Source organism: Ambystoma mexicanum, chromosome 2q (assembly GCF_040938575.1).
Source record: "Ambystoma mexicanum isolate Mex_15411 chromosome 2q, UKY_AmexF1_1, whole genome shotgun sequence".
In the NCBI taxonomy this organism is placed as follows: Eukaryota; Metazoa; Chordata; class Amphibia; order Caudata; family Ambystomatidae; genus Ambystoma; species Ambystoma mexicanum.
Genome location: NC_090924.1, coordinates 1,288,298,022 through 1,288,313,483, shown reverse-complemented (window position 1 = coordinate 1,288,313,483; position 15,462 = coordinate 1,288,298,022). Strand labels below are relative to the sequence as shown.

Sequence of the window (15,462 nt, the reverse complement as noted above, 5' to 3'; positions counted from 1 at the left end):
TCCCTGCCTCGTCGCGCCTTGAAACACCTGTGTATAGGCGCGTTACAAATACCATATCATATCATATCATATCCTCTGACGTTGTACACTCAACTGTGCCACTGTGTAGGACATTATGTTGAAGATTGTTAAAAAGCTTGAGACAAATTTGGGTTGTGGCATCCCATTTTGGCTATCAGAGCATGCTTTCTCTGATCCATAACTGCACCAATTCAGTACCCTCAGGGGTGTTGCTAAGTCTGGAAAAGATCTGGGGCTACGCTAATGTTGTGACTGTCGGGACTCGGGGCTAGCTAGCTAGACTTTTGGTTGTAGCCCCTGAGCTTCTATCTGGGGCTACAACCAAAAGACCCAGGGCTATAGCACCCTCCAGCCCACCACTAGCGACACATCTGAGTACTTCATACTGGTAAAAGAAAACATGCTAGTACCAATTCCGTGTTTCATTCTGGGGTGGAAAGTGGATATATACATAAACATTGGAACTAGACAACAATTGTATGTGGCCTCAATAGGTCAGCTCCCCAGTTATTTTGGACTACAAATCTCATGATCCCTCACCGTTGACTGGACCTGCTAGGGCTAATGGGAGTTATAGTGCAAAACATCTAGAGAGCTAAAGGTTTTAGACCCCTGGGCTAGGTTGTATCTTGTTTGTTCTGTCTATAAGTTACTCTCTATATCCGTTACTCTCTACAATTCATTGTGGGGGGCTGATGTTGGTGATGGGTTATGGTGTAGGCAAAGCCTTTTTCAACAATGGGTAATGAAAATGGGCAGTTTGTTTAATCAGGAATTGTCTTCTGTCTACAGAGAAATAGCTTTTGATGTTATAGACTTGCACACGTTCAGTTTGTGCAGGTCATATACATCTATGCTGCAGTTTGAGCCGTCTGGAAGCAGATTGGGAACCTTACATGTATTTTCCGGCTCTAGGCCATAGCTTGACGATTCCAAGAGAAAAGCATCTTTGGCAAAGCCGGCACAGTAAAGGACCTTCTGCAGTCTGAGCAGGTTGAGCGAGTGAGAGGACCAGTAACATGGAAGGCTTGGGGACTATGTTGTGTACTACTTGAGGGCTTACATGGAATGCTCGCAGGACTATGTTGTTTACTACTCGAGGGCTCACATGGAAGGCTCAGGTGACTATGTTGTGTACTACTCGAGGGCTCACATGGAAGGCTCAGGTGACTATGTTGTGTACTACTCGAGGGCTTACATGGAAGGCTCAGGTGACTATGTTGTGTACTACTCGAGGGCTTACATGGAAGGCTTGGGTGACTATGTTGTGTACTACTCGAGGGCTTACACCGCTAGTTTATCTGACACCTGCAAGTGAGTCTTGCAACAGATCCTTCTGTTGCAATGGATTCATAATGTTATAGATGACCTGAGTCTTAGTTTCAGCGTGTAGGATGCTGCCTTTATTGAGAACCTGAAAGTAACTGAGTTACCTGGAGCAAACTCGTATTGACTGCATAAAGACTTGGTATCTCCGCAGCACACTTTGGATCCTTATTCATGACTAATTTACTTTATTTTTTATTTGATTTTGGATAGAAACCAAGCGATGGTTCTCTATATTGACTCTTGATGTACTGTTTTACTGCTCATTTTAATTGAGTAGTTATGGTTGGAACAATTACCTATTTTTAAATGTGGCTTTTTCATGTTTTAAATATCATTTTTGCAAATAATATAAGTGATTGGTAACAGTTAGTGAAGAATGAAATGGAATGCAAATAATTTCCCTACTCTGGGTAATTCTGTAAAGACGTTTGCAACACTATGTACTCCCACAGTTGAAGGTCAACATTTAATACACAAAATAAAGTCTCTATTGTATGATTTTAACGATAAGCCTATAAATAGGGAGGAAAACGCTATTACAATTGTATCCTCTCCAACCAGCTCCTAAATTCTACTGTGATTTGTAATCCATAATCATGTTTCTAAAGATGAAAATTGCAACCCCCTTAATCATTATGACGTTTTAAGAAAACCTTACCAAGAAAGGGACTGTATGATTGTTATGCCTATTGAAATTCATCAAGTGGACCGGACGCTGATAAATCAGTTAGTTTATGTGCCTGCCATTTCTGCCAAAATTGCTGATTGCTAGGCATTGTCTGATTCAGCAGAGGACATTGTACAACCAATTAGATGTACTCATATGATTATTTCTAATAAAGATGAGGCCTTTAGCGGCAATACAATTTTGGAAGCTGAAGTTGATTATTCATCATTGCAAGTTCCAATAAGCAATAGCAAAACTCAGCAGTTTTTGCTTTTTGTGTGGGCATGGAATATGCATTTTCCAGGCACTGCCATTATGGTACTACCTGGCCATAGGATGGTAACAGCTGCAAAAAGATGTGAGCTCTTGAGCATATAATAGCAGTGCCTGACAAATGCAACTGTAATACTTATACGCAAGTGAAAATGGTTGCCATTGCCAATGCTTGTTTTGAACAAGTCTTCAGTGCAGGCACACACATACTGCTTATTAATCAAAGGCACACTTAGTTAAGATATTTTTATTGCACCAATAGCACATTTAAAGCTATTAAACTATTAACTCTCAGAAGACTGCTTGATAGAAGACTGGAAGGCGTGCTGGGTACATCATTTGATGTTACTGCTTGATAAGGCTAACTCACGTGGAGATAAGGAAGTTGTGGTTTGCAGGGTTTGCCAAGTTATGGTTAGGAACAATCATTTGGAGACACTTGGCCATAGGAAGTCAGTGATTGGGTGAATAACTCAAGTTGACTGTTTGTCCTAACATTCCATCTCCCTCCTTCCTATACTCCAATGCAATATTTTTGACTTATTGGTGGTGGTTGAATTCCACCTAATAGCCAAAACTAAAACTGATCAGTTCAAATTAATCAGGTAGTTTACACGGTCACCCCCATGGTTCACTTTAAGCTTTGAAAACTAGTAGCATGGGGCATCCATTGATATGAATGATAATATTGAGGCCCATTTAATTAATGGACAATGTATTACATGTTCAGCTTAAGCAATTAAAATGTTTAACTTAACTAATTGACTAGCCAACTTATTGGTCTTATTTTCATGCCTAAAGGAATATATAGAAGATATTCAAAAGTTGGTGAAAAATGAGACTAAGGCGAATAGCAATATATTTGGTCTCTCGCTAGATCAGGGGATGTCAAAACGTGTACTAATTGGCCAACAAATTTTGTAATTACCACCTCTAGACAGACCACCATGGGGTCTATGATTATTACGTCCTGCCGATTGTATTGGAAAATTGGATAATTGGCAATCATCTGAGATGATAATGTGGGATTTAGACTTAATAATGAACAATAGCTGTAAACCAGCCGCAAGATGCTAAGATTAATCCAGTGCTGTATCCAACACCCATCCCCTGAAACCCAGAATTGAAGAAAGGAGGGTCTTATAAGGCAGCAATGAGGAATAATTTAAAATCGGCAGAGGTTATTCTTCATATAGAACAGTGGCACCCAATATGAATTATATGTGTGGGGTACCTTGACTCTCTAAAGATACTTATGGAGGACCTGCTTCCTTCCTAAATACAAGTCTACATTGAATTTGATATTTAAGAACCTGTGCTTCAGTCATGCTCCCAGATGTATCCAAGGTGGAAAGATTTAGTGAAGGTCAATTATTTACTACTGGTTGATCTTCCACGATCCCCACAAGGTGGAGGATTTGCCAGCGGTAGAATTCTTAACTTTACCACCAGTGGGTTCATCCATTCAATCAAGCCCAAAGCAGAGACCAAGCCATTAATACTCTCATCCATATCAGCCTTCCAGCAGTAATTCTATTGTGTCTAACTCCCATACTAGTCAACAGTCAGCTGGGACATTTTTTAGGACATTTTAGGAAGCTGACTTGATTACATTGAATTGACATCCTTAACCATTCCCATTATCTTTGACAAGCTGTAGGGGATGTTTTTTTTTAAATTTCATGTGAAGTGCTGATTTTATTTAGAAGAGTGATTGAGGATGCTCATAACTTACAGTAGCTCAACTCTGCAATGTATAGGTAACCTGATATTAGAAAACCACATAAGATTCAGAAACCAAAAAAGCTTATATGATGTGTAAGGGGCTATACCATCTCAGATTAGCGCTAGAATAGCAATTAAACTGTGTGACCTTATTGGTGTGATTTTGTCTCCAACTATGACACTATTTTTCTCAAAGAGACTTGGGTCCTTACCAATCCTTGTTTTCTTGCTGAGAGGGCATGCAGAGGGTGGATTCATATGTTTTGTTTCTCAAAAACTATATTTGTTCTGCTCCTTATTATCGGCTTGCACAGATAATATATCTCCTGAAGTACACCACTCTGACTGCTTGTGTGAGTTGGAGGGTCTTATTAAATCAGTTCTAGAAGAATGCCTATATCTTCCACAACCAGTTCTGTTATTGTGGCTGCTGATTTCAATGCACAGATTGATCTACTAAACCGGATCTGGATGAACTTTGTGTGAGTGTCGATATCCCCTATGCATACACAGCCCATATTGTTAAACTTGCAAGGAAAATTCTTTATTAAACTATTGGAGGATAATGGTTTAGTATGCGTTGTGAATAGTCAATTTCCATCAGGTAAGGCAGCGAGAGGAAACTTTATTCACTCTTGTGTAATCCCATTGATATATATTTTGGGGTCTGTGTGATTGGTGACATCTATTGCACTTTACGGTAAATGAACGGACAGGAAGTGACTACTTTCATTTAAGGGCTGTACTGGCTATGTGGCATTGTGTAAAACTTAAGCTAATCGAGGAATATGCTGCAGGTTTGTGGTCCATATCTCCACTGCTCTATTTTTCTAGAGCGGAAAGGAGTTTCTTGAAAAGTGTCCTTGGGGTCATGGCTTCAACCACTAACGAGTTGATATATTTAGAATTAAATCCGTCCCTGTTCACAGTTGATCTGCAGATTGCTTCAATTGTGCTCTGGGTCTGTATATGGATCTACCCTATTCTATTGTTGTCTTGCATTATTATGATAGTTATCTTCGATCAAGATACTACATTTGCACTCACTGCTAGCTATTAGCTAGTGACAAGTGACTCTTGGTGTGTAAGAAATGGTGTGCTGTGGGTACTCTTCAATTATTTTGATCAATTTTAATGCTTTCCACATTTTGTTACGCAAATGGGTAGATGAAGGGGTTGGGGTTAGGTATATAAAAAGGGGGTATGGAGGCATGTGAGGCGGGATTCCGGGGCCCTCCCCTCCCTCATTTTGCAGTAAAGAAATCGGTCAAATAAATGTGTTATTGTTATCCACGATCAAAACATTTGGCGTTCTAAAATAGAACCGTGCTATGTACATCGAGATTGCAAATTACTTTAATAGCTTGTAACTTGAAATATTCACCCCAGTCTTAAATACCGCCAATGGCATTAGTTTTCCTTGGCTACCACATACAATGAATCATCTAAGGATATAGGGACTGGAATGTATTTCCTAAGGCTCTCATTGTCTACAAATGATAAGATGTTGGTTAAACATGCGGCCTCCCCACATTATGATATGCAGGTCGGGCAGGCTATTATTACTTAGAAAGTTGTTAGTCAGACCTTTCACTCATAGCAATAGGAATTACTTAGATTCTGTCTCTAAACAGCATGCCAGGAAACCTATAGCAAGATTTTGTTTTAACCTATTGCTACCTCATGTGCTGTTGTATACAATAGTCAGAACTTTACTTGCAAATGTGATGGATTCTATGTTAAGAGCATAGGAAAGCAGTAAGCGTATCCCTTTTAAGGCTTACTCTTCAGCAAAGTAAGCATTATAAGAGACAAGCATAATGCTCGGCTCTGTGGCCCTCATTACGACCCTGGCGGATTTTTTCCGCCATCGACGGACTTTTCCGCCATGGCGTAAAGTCCGTTTACGCCATGGCGGATGGCGGACTTACCGCCCCATTCCGAGGTTGGCGGGGCGGTAAGTCCCCATTGACCCATTTACCCTTCCCCATTCCCATTTCGGCCCCATAGGGCTCAATGGGAGTGGGGAAGGCGTTAATTACGCCACCGTACATTACGGTGGCGTAATTAACACCAAGGTCCCATAGCGCCATGGATTTTTACGCCCGCAAAAAGCGGGCGTAATAGTGACCATGGCGCTTTGGGAACTCGTAGTTGGCGGTAAGGGGTCGGCGCAGCTAACGCTGGCGTAAACCCCTTACCGCCAGGGTCCTAATGAGGGCCTGTGTCTTTAATGGAATCAAGACTCCCTGTGCTGTAAGCCTGGGTAATCTTCATTGTTGAATAAAAACTAGGATGCATGTTTTATTTTTCTGCTAATTTCATTCTAAACCTAGATCTCGGTATATTATTCCAGTAATTAGGCTTTAAAATGTTATGCAGTGTCATGCCACTTTTCTGTTGGTTAAGGAAGCAGCAACTATGCAAATCATTTGGTTTTTAGTAGGAGTCGTTCAGATTAGGTTGTGTTTTAATTTGGTATAAAAAAGTATTTAATGTAATAGTTGCTGCTTTACTCAAACTCTATATTAGAATGTTTTATCATTTAGTATGATTTTAATCATATTACTGTGTGCCGAACATAATACATTGTGCAATTGTTAAAGTGTTTACTAACAGATTTAGGAAGCTGTTCAATTAAACCTAGACTGACTGACTGCCTAAATATATTAGCATTGTTTTGCTCTTTGCACCAGTAATAGTTGAAGACTTTGAGGTAATGATCATTTCTATGTTCAATTGCTTTTTGTTTTTCAGGATTTTATAAAGAGCATGTCCACTAACACAGGATACTCTGTGGACTCATTGGTCAATGGTGGGAAACTCTGGATGGTGTATGATGCTTTACTTTGTGAGGTATAAGATACATCAATTTTGACCTTGCTAAATGGAAAGAACAAATTGGGAATTCATGTGTCTTAATATAAACAATGTGCATGAGAAATAGAAGTGTTTAACATCATATTTGTAAATGCATGCAAATGCAGTTGCTTCCATACATTTTCTATTTTTCAAATAAATCTGCTCAGCTTACCTGACCTCTGATGCCAAAACGTTGTTCTCATACTAATGCAAAGTACAGTCAGAAACACACAAACAACAATATGTAAGGGACTGGAGTGCCAGGTACGAACAAAATACAGTCTCCTTACAGGAACATGCCTCATACATGATGCAAATACTTATCTTGACTTGTTACAGCATACGATAGATCAACCACACAAACAAAACATTCAAGACAGTCAAAGCTCTTGCAGTTATCCATAAATCCTCCTGGCCTATTATTCTCTTGGAATTCACAACTCGCCTCTCCCTGGAGCTCTTCATAGACTGCTCCTCCTTCAAGCCCATCTAGACAGCCGCCTTCAAATCTGTCCTCCCAAATCTTATCCTTCAAACACCATCTTTAAAGCTGTCAAGCATTGCACCAACGCACTTAGAGAACCAAAAATACCATACTCAACCCACAAATCCAATCATTTCTGCATTAAAAAACATAAAATATGGACTGTATTGTAAGCACCACACAAGCAGCCAATGTTCCTCCCATACTATCAAACACTACAATGGATGGACTCAGTTACAGACCTTGCTAAAATACTTGCCACCCTCATGGTCAGCACATTGCAAGATGACATCATCTCATCCACTGATGTGAAATCCTTTCTGCAATCTGCACAGATGTGTCACTCCCCTCCTCAATACAGTAAACATCTTACTCATCCATGGCAACTTCACTGATGCACTAAAAGCAGTACACATCCTCCTGCTAATGAAGAAACCTTCCTTGGACCCTGATGATGTCAGCCACTATCAACTTCTCAATCAATGAACCAATTCAGTGTTCATGCATAACCAAAGCCATTACAATTAAAGACAAAAATAATAATATAAACACATTAACTACAACTTCCTTAATCCTAGAAATCAAAATATAGTTCCTCTTACTAACTTGTTCACCTTATGTGTGCTTAACCTATTTTAGGACCTATAACATGCCTTAACTTATACTATGAGTTTTTAACTAATATGTCCGTGGTGAACATATTACGCAATAGCTTTTTAAAAAAAATCTTACAGGGAATCTTTGTAGTTCTTTCTCTGGTCTTGGCCCTCCTAGCTATGGTGTATTGTGTATTCACCCGGGACTTGTTTTCTCATTATTTGTCACATGTCAGATAAGCCTTCAGCATAATTCTCTCTTTGTCTTGTACGTACACAACATTGATCATGACTTAGTCCACACTGATTTCCTTCCTCTCTCTGGAACAGTCCTGTGGTCTGTTGTACAGGGTCAGAGGTAATTGGCACTTCTCTTCGCCCACTCGTTGTCATTTGAGTGGATGTTACTGAATCTTGTAATCCATATTGCATAACTGTGGCTTATTTGTCTACATTCCAGACTCCCTCCTCCGCCGTGCGGACTGCATTTATTAGATCCTGCTGTATGCGTGTGGGAGGTCTGTAACGATTAATTCCTTTCTCTACATGTCCTGGTAACTGGATCCTTACTTCTTACCCTATTGAACAGAATCATATTCCTTGCCTACCTTTACATTGTCATACCATGTTTTCATTCACTCTTTGATATGTCATTTTAGAAGCTCTTTTTAACGTCCCATCTCTAATGAGCCACAATGGTCTAATGAATGTAGATGCTTTCCTTCCCCCTCATGTGTTCGAATGGGGCTATTCCTATGGGTGTATGTGGCATGTTTCTGTACATCTCTAACATGCCTTGTACTTCTTCAACTACATTTATGTTGCTCAGTAGGGCAGTCTGTACATATTCCTTTACTAAATTGAATTTCTCTACAAGTCCATTAGCTTGTGGGTGGTATGGTGCTAGCTTGTAATGGTTCACTTTGTTTTTCTCAAGGTAAGCTTTCATTTCTCTTGTGATCAACTGAATTACATTGTCTGTCACCAATGTTTCTGGAACGTCTTCTCTATGGAATACCTTTTTCAAAAATCGTATTGCACTATATGTGTCTATCTGTTCTACGAATTGTACCTCTGACCATTTCGCCAGGGACCCTCTGGAACTGTAAATGGCACCAGGGGAGCCGGCCATGTCTTGCAGTCTTTGTCATTCTCTTGGCACAAACAACATTCCTGTACTACCACTTCAATTTGAGAATCATCTGCCAACCCCCAGGAATCATCCATCACAATTCGCTTTGTTAACCTTATTCCTTGATTACCTCTGTGTGCCTGATATCAATTGGGTAATCTTGACAAGCAATCTGCCATTGCATTGTGCTTCCCTGGTTTATACTCATCTTAGTATGTGAGATCTTGAAGTTTAACTGATATCTTGGCTAGTCTGGGCAAAAACTCTGTTGCCTCCCACTGCAGCCAGTACCTGAACCAGAGGTTTGTGGTCTGTGCGCATTATGAAACTTGCTCCCCATTAAAACTGCCTGAAATGTCTTACAGCCCGCAAACAAAGTAGCGCTCCACATTCAATAACAGAATAGTTTGCCTCTGTGCAGAATGCAAAAAGTACAGTCTGTTCTGAGTAACCAGGGAGCTGTGATAAAACCTACCCCAGTCCTTTGTTGCTTGCATCAACAGTGATTCAAGATACTTCATGTGTGTCAAATTGTTTCAAGCATGGAGCAATGAAGCTTTTAATGTCTTCAAAAGCTTCTGTTCCCTGATATTACAACTAAACAACTTCCCTTTCTTCACTAATTCTCTCAAGGGTAATGTTTTTTCTGACACATTCCGTACAAACTTCAAATTGAATTCACAAAGACCTAGGAATGATGTTACTTCTACTTTGTTGTGGGGGCTTCTGCGTCCCTCACTGCCGCTACTAAGTCTAATTTAGGTTGGACACCTTTTCCTGTTACCAAATATCCTCACTGTTTCGACATCCTATTCCATGAATTTGCATGTTGTTCTTCTTAGAGTAAGCCTTTGTTTTTAACACAGTTAGTACCTCGTGTGGGACTGTTTTATGTTCGTCCATTGTATCAGTGGGTCTTATTACGAGGTCGTCAGAAACCCGCCGGTGCTACCGGTGGGTTGCTGCCGACCACGTAACACTGTTCCACCACCTGATATCCCAGTGCCACTGGGTATTCCAGGTGGCGTCGGGCCGGGATGTTAGGTGGCGGAAAGTGTAAGTCCCCATACCCGTGGAGTCCAATAGAACTCCACGGGAATGGGGACGATGAAGCTCTGGTCCCTTAAGGCATTATCGTAGTCTGTCGGTCCTGAAAGTGTGCCGGTACGTTGCTACCGGCACCCTTATTTCCAGACCATCAGGCTTGTAATGAGGCCCAGTGTACACCAAAATTGTGTCTTGAAAGAACATTATATTTTTCATCCCTTTGAAGATTTGGGACATGAGGCATTGAAATACAGCAGTTGTGCTTGCTAGCCCAAATGGCATTCAGACATATTGATAAAGCCTGAATGGAGTTGGGAAGGCTGTTTTCTTCCTTGAAATCATGAGTAAGTTATATTTGATGGAGTGCAGAGCAAAGATCAAGTCTCGAGAACAATGTTGCTTTGCCAAGTTCCATTATCATTTCGTTGATATCTGGTAGGGCATGTGTACCTACATTGATTTTTTACTGCAAACTTCTCAGATCTACACATAATCTTATCTCATCTGTACTATATCTTATCAATATCGACAGCACTGACGATCCTTCACAGGGCCACGAACCTTCAAGGATTCGGTTTCTCGATAGAGGTCCAGTCGAGGTTGATAGACAGGAGTTGGATGTGGAACATCTTTTCGCGCCCAAGGCTGTGGAATCCCTGAAAAAAGTAAAAGAATCAAAAAGTATGGCTAAGTCATTGGGGCTAGTAGTCCAGCAGCCTACCCCATCTTCATCTTTCTCTTTTGGGTCGAGAGGCAGGGTGTTTTGCCACCCCACCCCTTTTATAAGAAGAGCCTGGTTGCACCAGTCAAAGCAAGGCCAAAAAAGATATTCCCGCTCCGGCAGGAGAAGAGGAGGGATGAGAAATGAAACTGGACTTCAGAGCCAGTGGCACCACCTGCCTCAAAGCCGCTTTGAGTTCTCCCCTATGCTACTCCAGTTGGAGCAAGGGTCTCTGAGTATCTCAGCAGGTAGCAGGAGAACACCTTAGATGCTTGGGTACTCCAGCTGGTTGATCAGGGTTACTGTCTACCTTTCCTAGGCAGACTCCCCAGACAAATCACCAGCTTTGCAATCTCAAGAACCAGCTCCTTAGGTCAGGAAAGAGTTGAGGTATTCACTGAAAAAGGGAGCGGTGCAGTAGGTGCTAGCCCGGGAATGAGGAATGGGCTAGTTCTCCAGCTACTTCATTGTGCCCATGAAAGGGGGACCTCCGTCCCATTCTGGACCTGAAGGTCTTCAAAAGGTTCCTGAGGAGGGACCAATTCAGGATGGTGACCCTGTGGGAAATTCTCTATGCTCTACAAACCCAGGACTGGTTGGTGTCATTGGAACTGCTTGATTTCAGGTGCTGACTCACCAAAAGCAATGAGCTTCCTGATGTTTGTTATCGGTAGCGCTCATTACAAGTTTAAAGTGCTTCCCTTTGGCTTGAACTCCACACCCAGATTGTTCACCAAGCTGATGGCAGTAGTGGCGACCCAACTCAGGAGAAGCAGAATCTTCCTCTTTCCATATTTTTTGTTGATAGGCTCATTCGAGGTTGGTTCCCCCACAGACCAAGTATAGCGGTATCTCAAGGACACTTGTTCGCTGCTTCAGGGCTTGCGCTAATTCCTCAGAAGTCACACACAACACCAGCACAGAAACTTCAAGTTATCCTGGACGCTTGGGTGGTGAAGGCCTTTGCCCCCAAGTAGAGAGTCACCTGGATTGGTCATATGGTCACATTGTTCCAGAACTCGAGCGAGCTATCAGCTTCAGCTTCTCTCCTCTTCCTGGACCTGATGACTTCTTGCATTTTCTAGTGCCAGAGGCCAGGATAAAGATGCACTCCCTTCAGTGGCTACTTCAAGGTCATGGCCACAGTATTCAAGCAACATGTCAGATGTTCTCAACATCTCGAGAACATTGGCCGACGACCTCTAATGGTGGGCCGATCAGAGAACATGATGGCAGGGGAGCCATCCTGGACCCCTTGGCCAGAGTTTTAGGTGGTCACGGATGCATCACTAAAAGGCTGTGGTGCTCATTGCATGGATCCAGGTAGAGTTCCAATGGGCCATCAATCTGCTGGACAGTGGGCTGTCAGGCTAGCGCTAACAGCTTTTGACCCGACCCTTCTTGGGAAGAATGTCCTAGTTTTGACAGACAACACAGTGACAATATGCATTACTTAAGAAAACAAGGGGGGGGTGCAGTCGTTCCCCCTATGGAAGGATACCATGCAGCTCTGGTTCTGGTTATTGGAGAGCAGGATTTCATCTCTGCAGCTCATCTAGTGGGGATGGTGAAGTGACTGGCGGATTCCCTGAGCTGGCGGAATTCTGTCTCTTACGATTGCATAATTTGGTCAGAGGTCATCTCAGAGATCCCCATTTGTGGAACCTCATTAGTGGACCTGTTTGCGACAAGAGGCGACTCAAAGTGCAAACACTTCTGCTCGAGGGATATTGCCCTCTGGGGATACTGGGTGATACCTTTTTAGTGGGTGGGTCTTGAACCTTCACTATGCATTTTCTCTCAGTCCAGTCATTTTGTTGGTTCTACGGAAGTTGAGTAGGTTACAGGTCAATTTGCATATTTAAGTAACTTTGGGTCTCACCCTAAGTTACTAGGGGAATCCAGACGTGGACCCCTTGCTCACTATTCTTAGAGAGGCACAACTCCTCCCTACTGATGAGGTCCAACCAGACCGAAACACGTGTCTGGGGATGCTGTTGGTACTCTTGTTCAGAAGAGAATTGCCTAGCATTTCGGTGCTGGACTGCCCCAGGGCAGGACAAAGACTGATATGTTTGGGATATTTCTTCTCTGTGAAAGATAGTGAGCTAAAGACTCTGGGTAAGTCTCTCGCAACCAGGACTAATGTCTGGCAGAGAGACTCCCAGGACACCCCTTGTGAATTTACAGGTTCACCTGATGCATAAACCCCAAGACTGGATGAGGAGCACATGATACCCGGACCTTTCGGAGTTGGCCATTTGCCCATCCCGCAGGCTTCCTCTGGGGATCGACCTCTTATCGTAGTCAGGATTCTGGGAACTCCATCTCAATCTGGAGTCTCTCAATCTACATGCCTGGCTCTTGAAAGACTGACATATGATGGCGGGAACTTGATGGAAGAAGTTTTGTAGGTGTTGCTTGCTGCACACTGACCTTCCACCAGGTCTATCTATGCGTGCAGATGGAGAAGATTTGCGGCATGATCTAGAGAGAGAGGTACAGACCCAATGTCATGCCCGTTATTGGTAGTCATAGAGTTTCTGTTGTCCCTGGCTAAGCAGGGCCTGCTGACTGGAACAGTCAAGGGGTATGTGGCCTCTTTTTGTCTGTTTAAGGGCTGTTGAACAAAGTTCGTCCTTTTCAGTCCCAGTGGTGGTCATATTTCTGAAAGGTCTGGTAAGCATGTTCTCACTAAATCCCTTCACTGTGCCTGCAGGGCACCCTAACTTGGTCCTCTCCTTCCAAATGCTGACCCCTTTTGAGCCCCTGTATTTAGCATCTATTATTCTACTGTTATTGAAGACAGCATTCTTAGTGTCCACTACATTGGCCAGACATGTAAGTGAACTACAGGCAATGTCATGCAAGCATCCGTTCCTGCAGTTCTTTAAGAAAAATGTTACTTTGAAGGTTAGGCTCAAATTTCTGCTGAAGGATCTGTCTGATTTCCATGTTTCTCTGAACATCGAATTACCAGTGTTTTTGCCACCCCACATCCTTCCCAGGATGAGGAGGGCCTCCCTAGATTAGACTCAAAATGCTGTTGAGATTTAATTAGGCTAAGCTAAGGCAGCCTCTTGGCACAGAGACAACTAGGTGTTTGTTACTTTTTCACCCCGAGACTGGGCCATGCAGTGAATAAGCAAACAATGTCACACTAGATTGCTCTTTGTGTAGCAGAAAGCTGTGAGGAGGCAGGAAAGGAGGTCCTGTCGGGTCTCCGGGCCGATTCCACGAGACGGTGGAGGCTTCTTCTGCGTTGCAGAGGGCAGTGCTGGTTTGAGATATCTGCCAGGCCAACTCGTGGGCTTCTTTGCACACTTTCTCAAAGCACTACAGATTGGATCTTGCTAGGGGTAGGGACGCTTGCTTTGGCAGAGCAGTATTGCAGAGCCTTCAGTTTTAGAGCTTTCAGCCTTCCTCCACACTATGTTGCTGCTGTGGGAGTCTATCAAGATGAGGAATCTGTGGGGAGTGCAATCCATTGAGGGAAAAACTACTCACCAGTAATGTCCTTCCTATGGATTATTCTCCCACAGATTATTTATCACCCACCCTTCACCACTTCTGAAAGCTTCTTTAGGCTTCTTGTGGGTGAGTGACAGAAGGCTTGTGCACAGTTTGCACTAATTGGACATTATGCTTGCCTGACCTCTAGGTGTAAAAAAAGGAATATAAATTAAGTTGAGTTAGTTTCTCACCACAAACAAAAAATCAAGTAGGCAATTTGTTTTATTGTGTAGAAAACTAAGTCCTTCAGCTACTGAGCACAGGGAAAAAAATGGAGAACTGAGGCATGGGGGTGTAGACCATGCTATAAGTAGGGCTGTTGACATCATGTTGGGAACCAAGGAGCATTGGAGTTGAAGCACGTGAGAGCCGGCGGGATGATGTCGAGCTGCGCTATACCCTGTGTTGAAATTGTCCAAGAGAAACTGCCACTGGAGGATATCTATCAAGATGTGAGAATCTGTGGCTGAAGAATCTGAAGAAAGAGCCTTTCCAGTAAGTAATCTCTCCTTTAACTGCGTGATTACATACTGTTGGTCAGACCCCCACATAAGCCATAGCATCTTCTGAGTCAAAGGGTAATCAGTGCCACAATGGCCAAAGCGTTATGCATAAACTTCCCACAAAGTTAGCAAATCCCAAAAACCTCTGTATTTCTTTTTTACATTTTTTTGTATTGTGCTCATGGCTCTTGACATAAGAACCTTACACAAAAGACACATCAAAACATAAATAAAACATACCATACATAGCAATACATTAAGCTTTTGATATGATCTAGCACCACCTAAAAATAATGAAAACACACAATTCAAGAAAATATTGTCTATACAGCATAGAAATGCTAAACATAATAAAACTAGAGTGCCTGACATTATCTGCAGCCAAATATCTGTTGGATCAAAAACCATCCTATGAGCAACAAAGCGAAAAAGATGCTTTATTCTCAAAGGTCTAGTTAATGGACATAGTAGGATTAGATCAAAGAAGGATTCTATTGTTCCATCTACCCTGTATAGTCTGCACATCCTTTTAGCCCTGTTCAGACCCTGTCTGGCACCTTCGCACTTCAAAAGTGGGAAGAAGAGTTGT

At 42.3% G+C, this 15,462-nt stretch overlaps 1 protein-coding gene and 1 long non-coding RNA gene across 2 annotated transcripts in view; one reads left to right on the top strand and one right to left on the bottom strand.

Annotated features, from left to right (window-relative positions):
* Positions 1–15,462, top strand: part of LOC138570105 (prostatic acid phosphatase-like) — a 507,576-nt gene that overhangs the window by 295,601 nt on the left and 196,513 nt on the right. Inside the window, exon 6 of the mRNA XM_069648717.1 lies at positions 6,773–6,871. Within this exon, the coding sequence (XP_069504818.1) occupies positions 6,773–6,871 (99 nt within the window). The remainder of the gene's footprint in view (positions 1–6,772; positions 6,872–15,462) is intronic.
* Positions 1–15,462, bottom strand: part of LOC138570106 (uncharacterized) — a 266,534-nt gene that overhangs the window by 192,766 nt on the left and 58,306 nt on the right. The window lies entirely within an intron of this gene.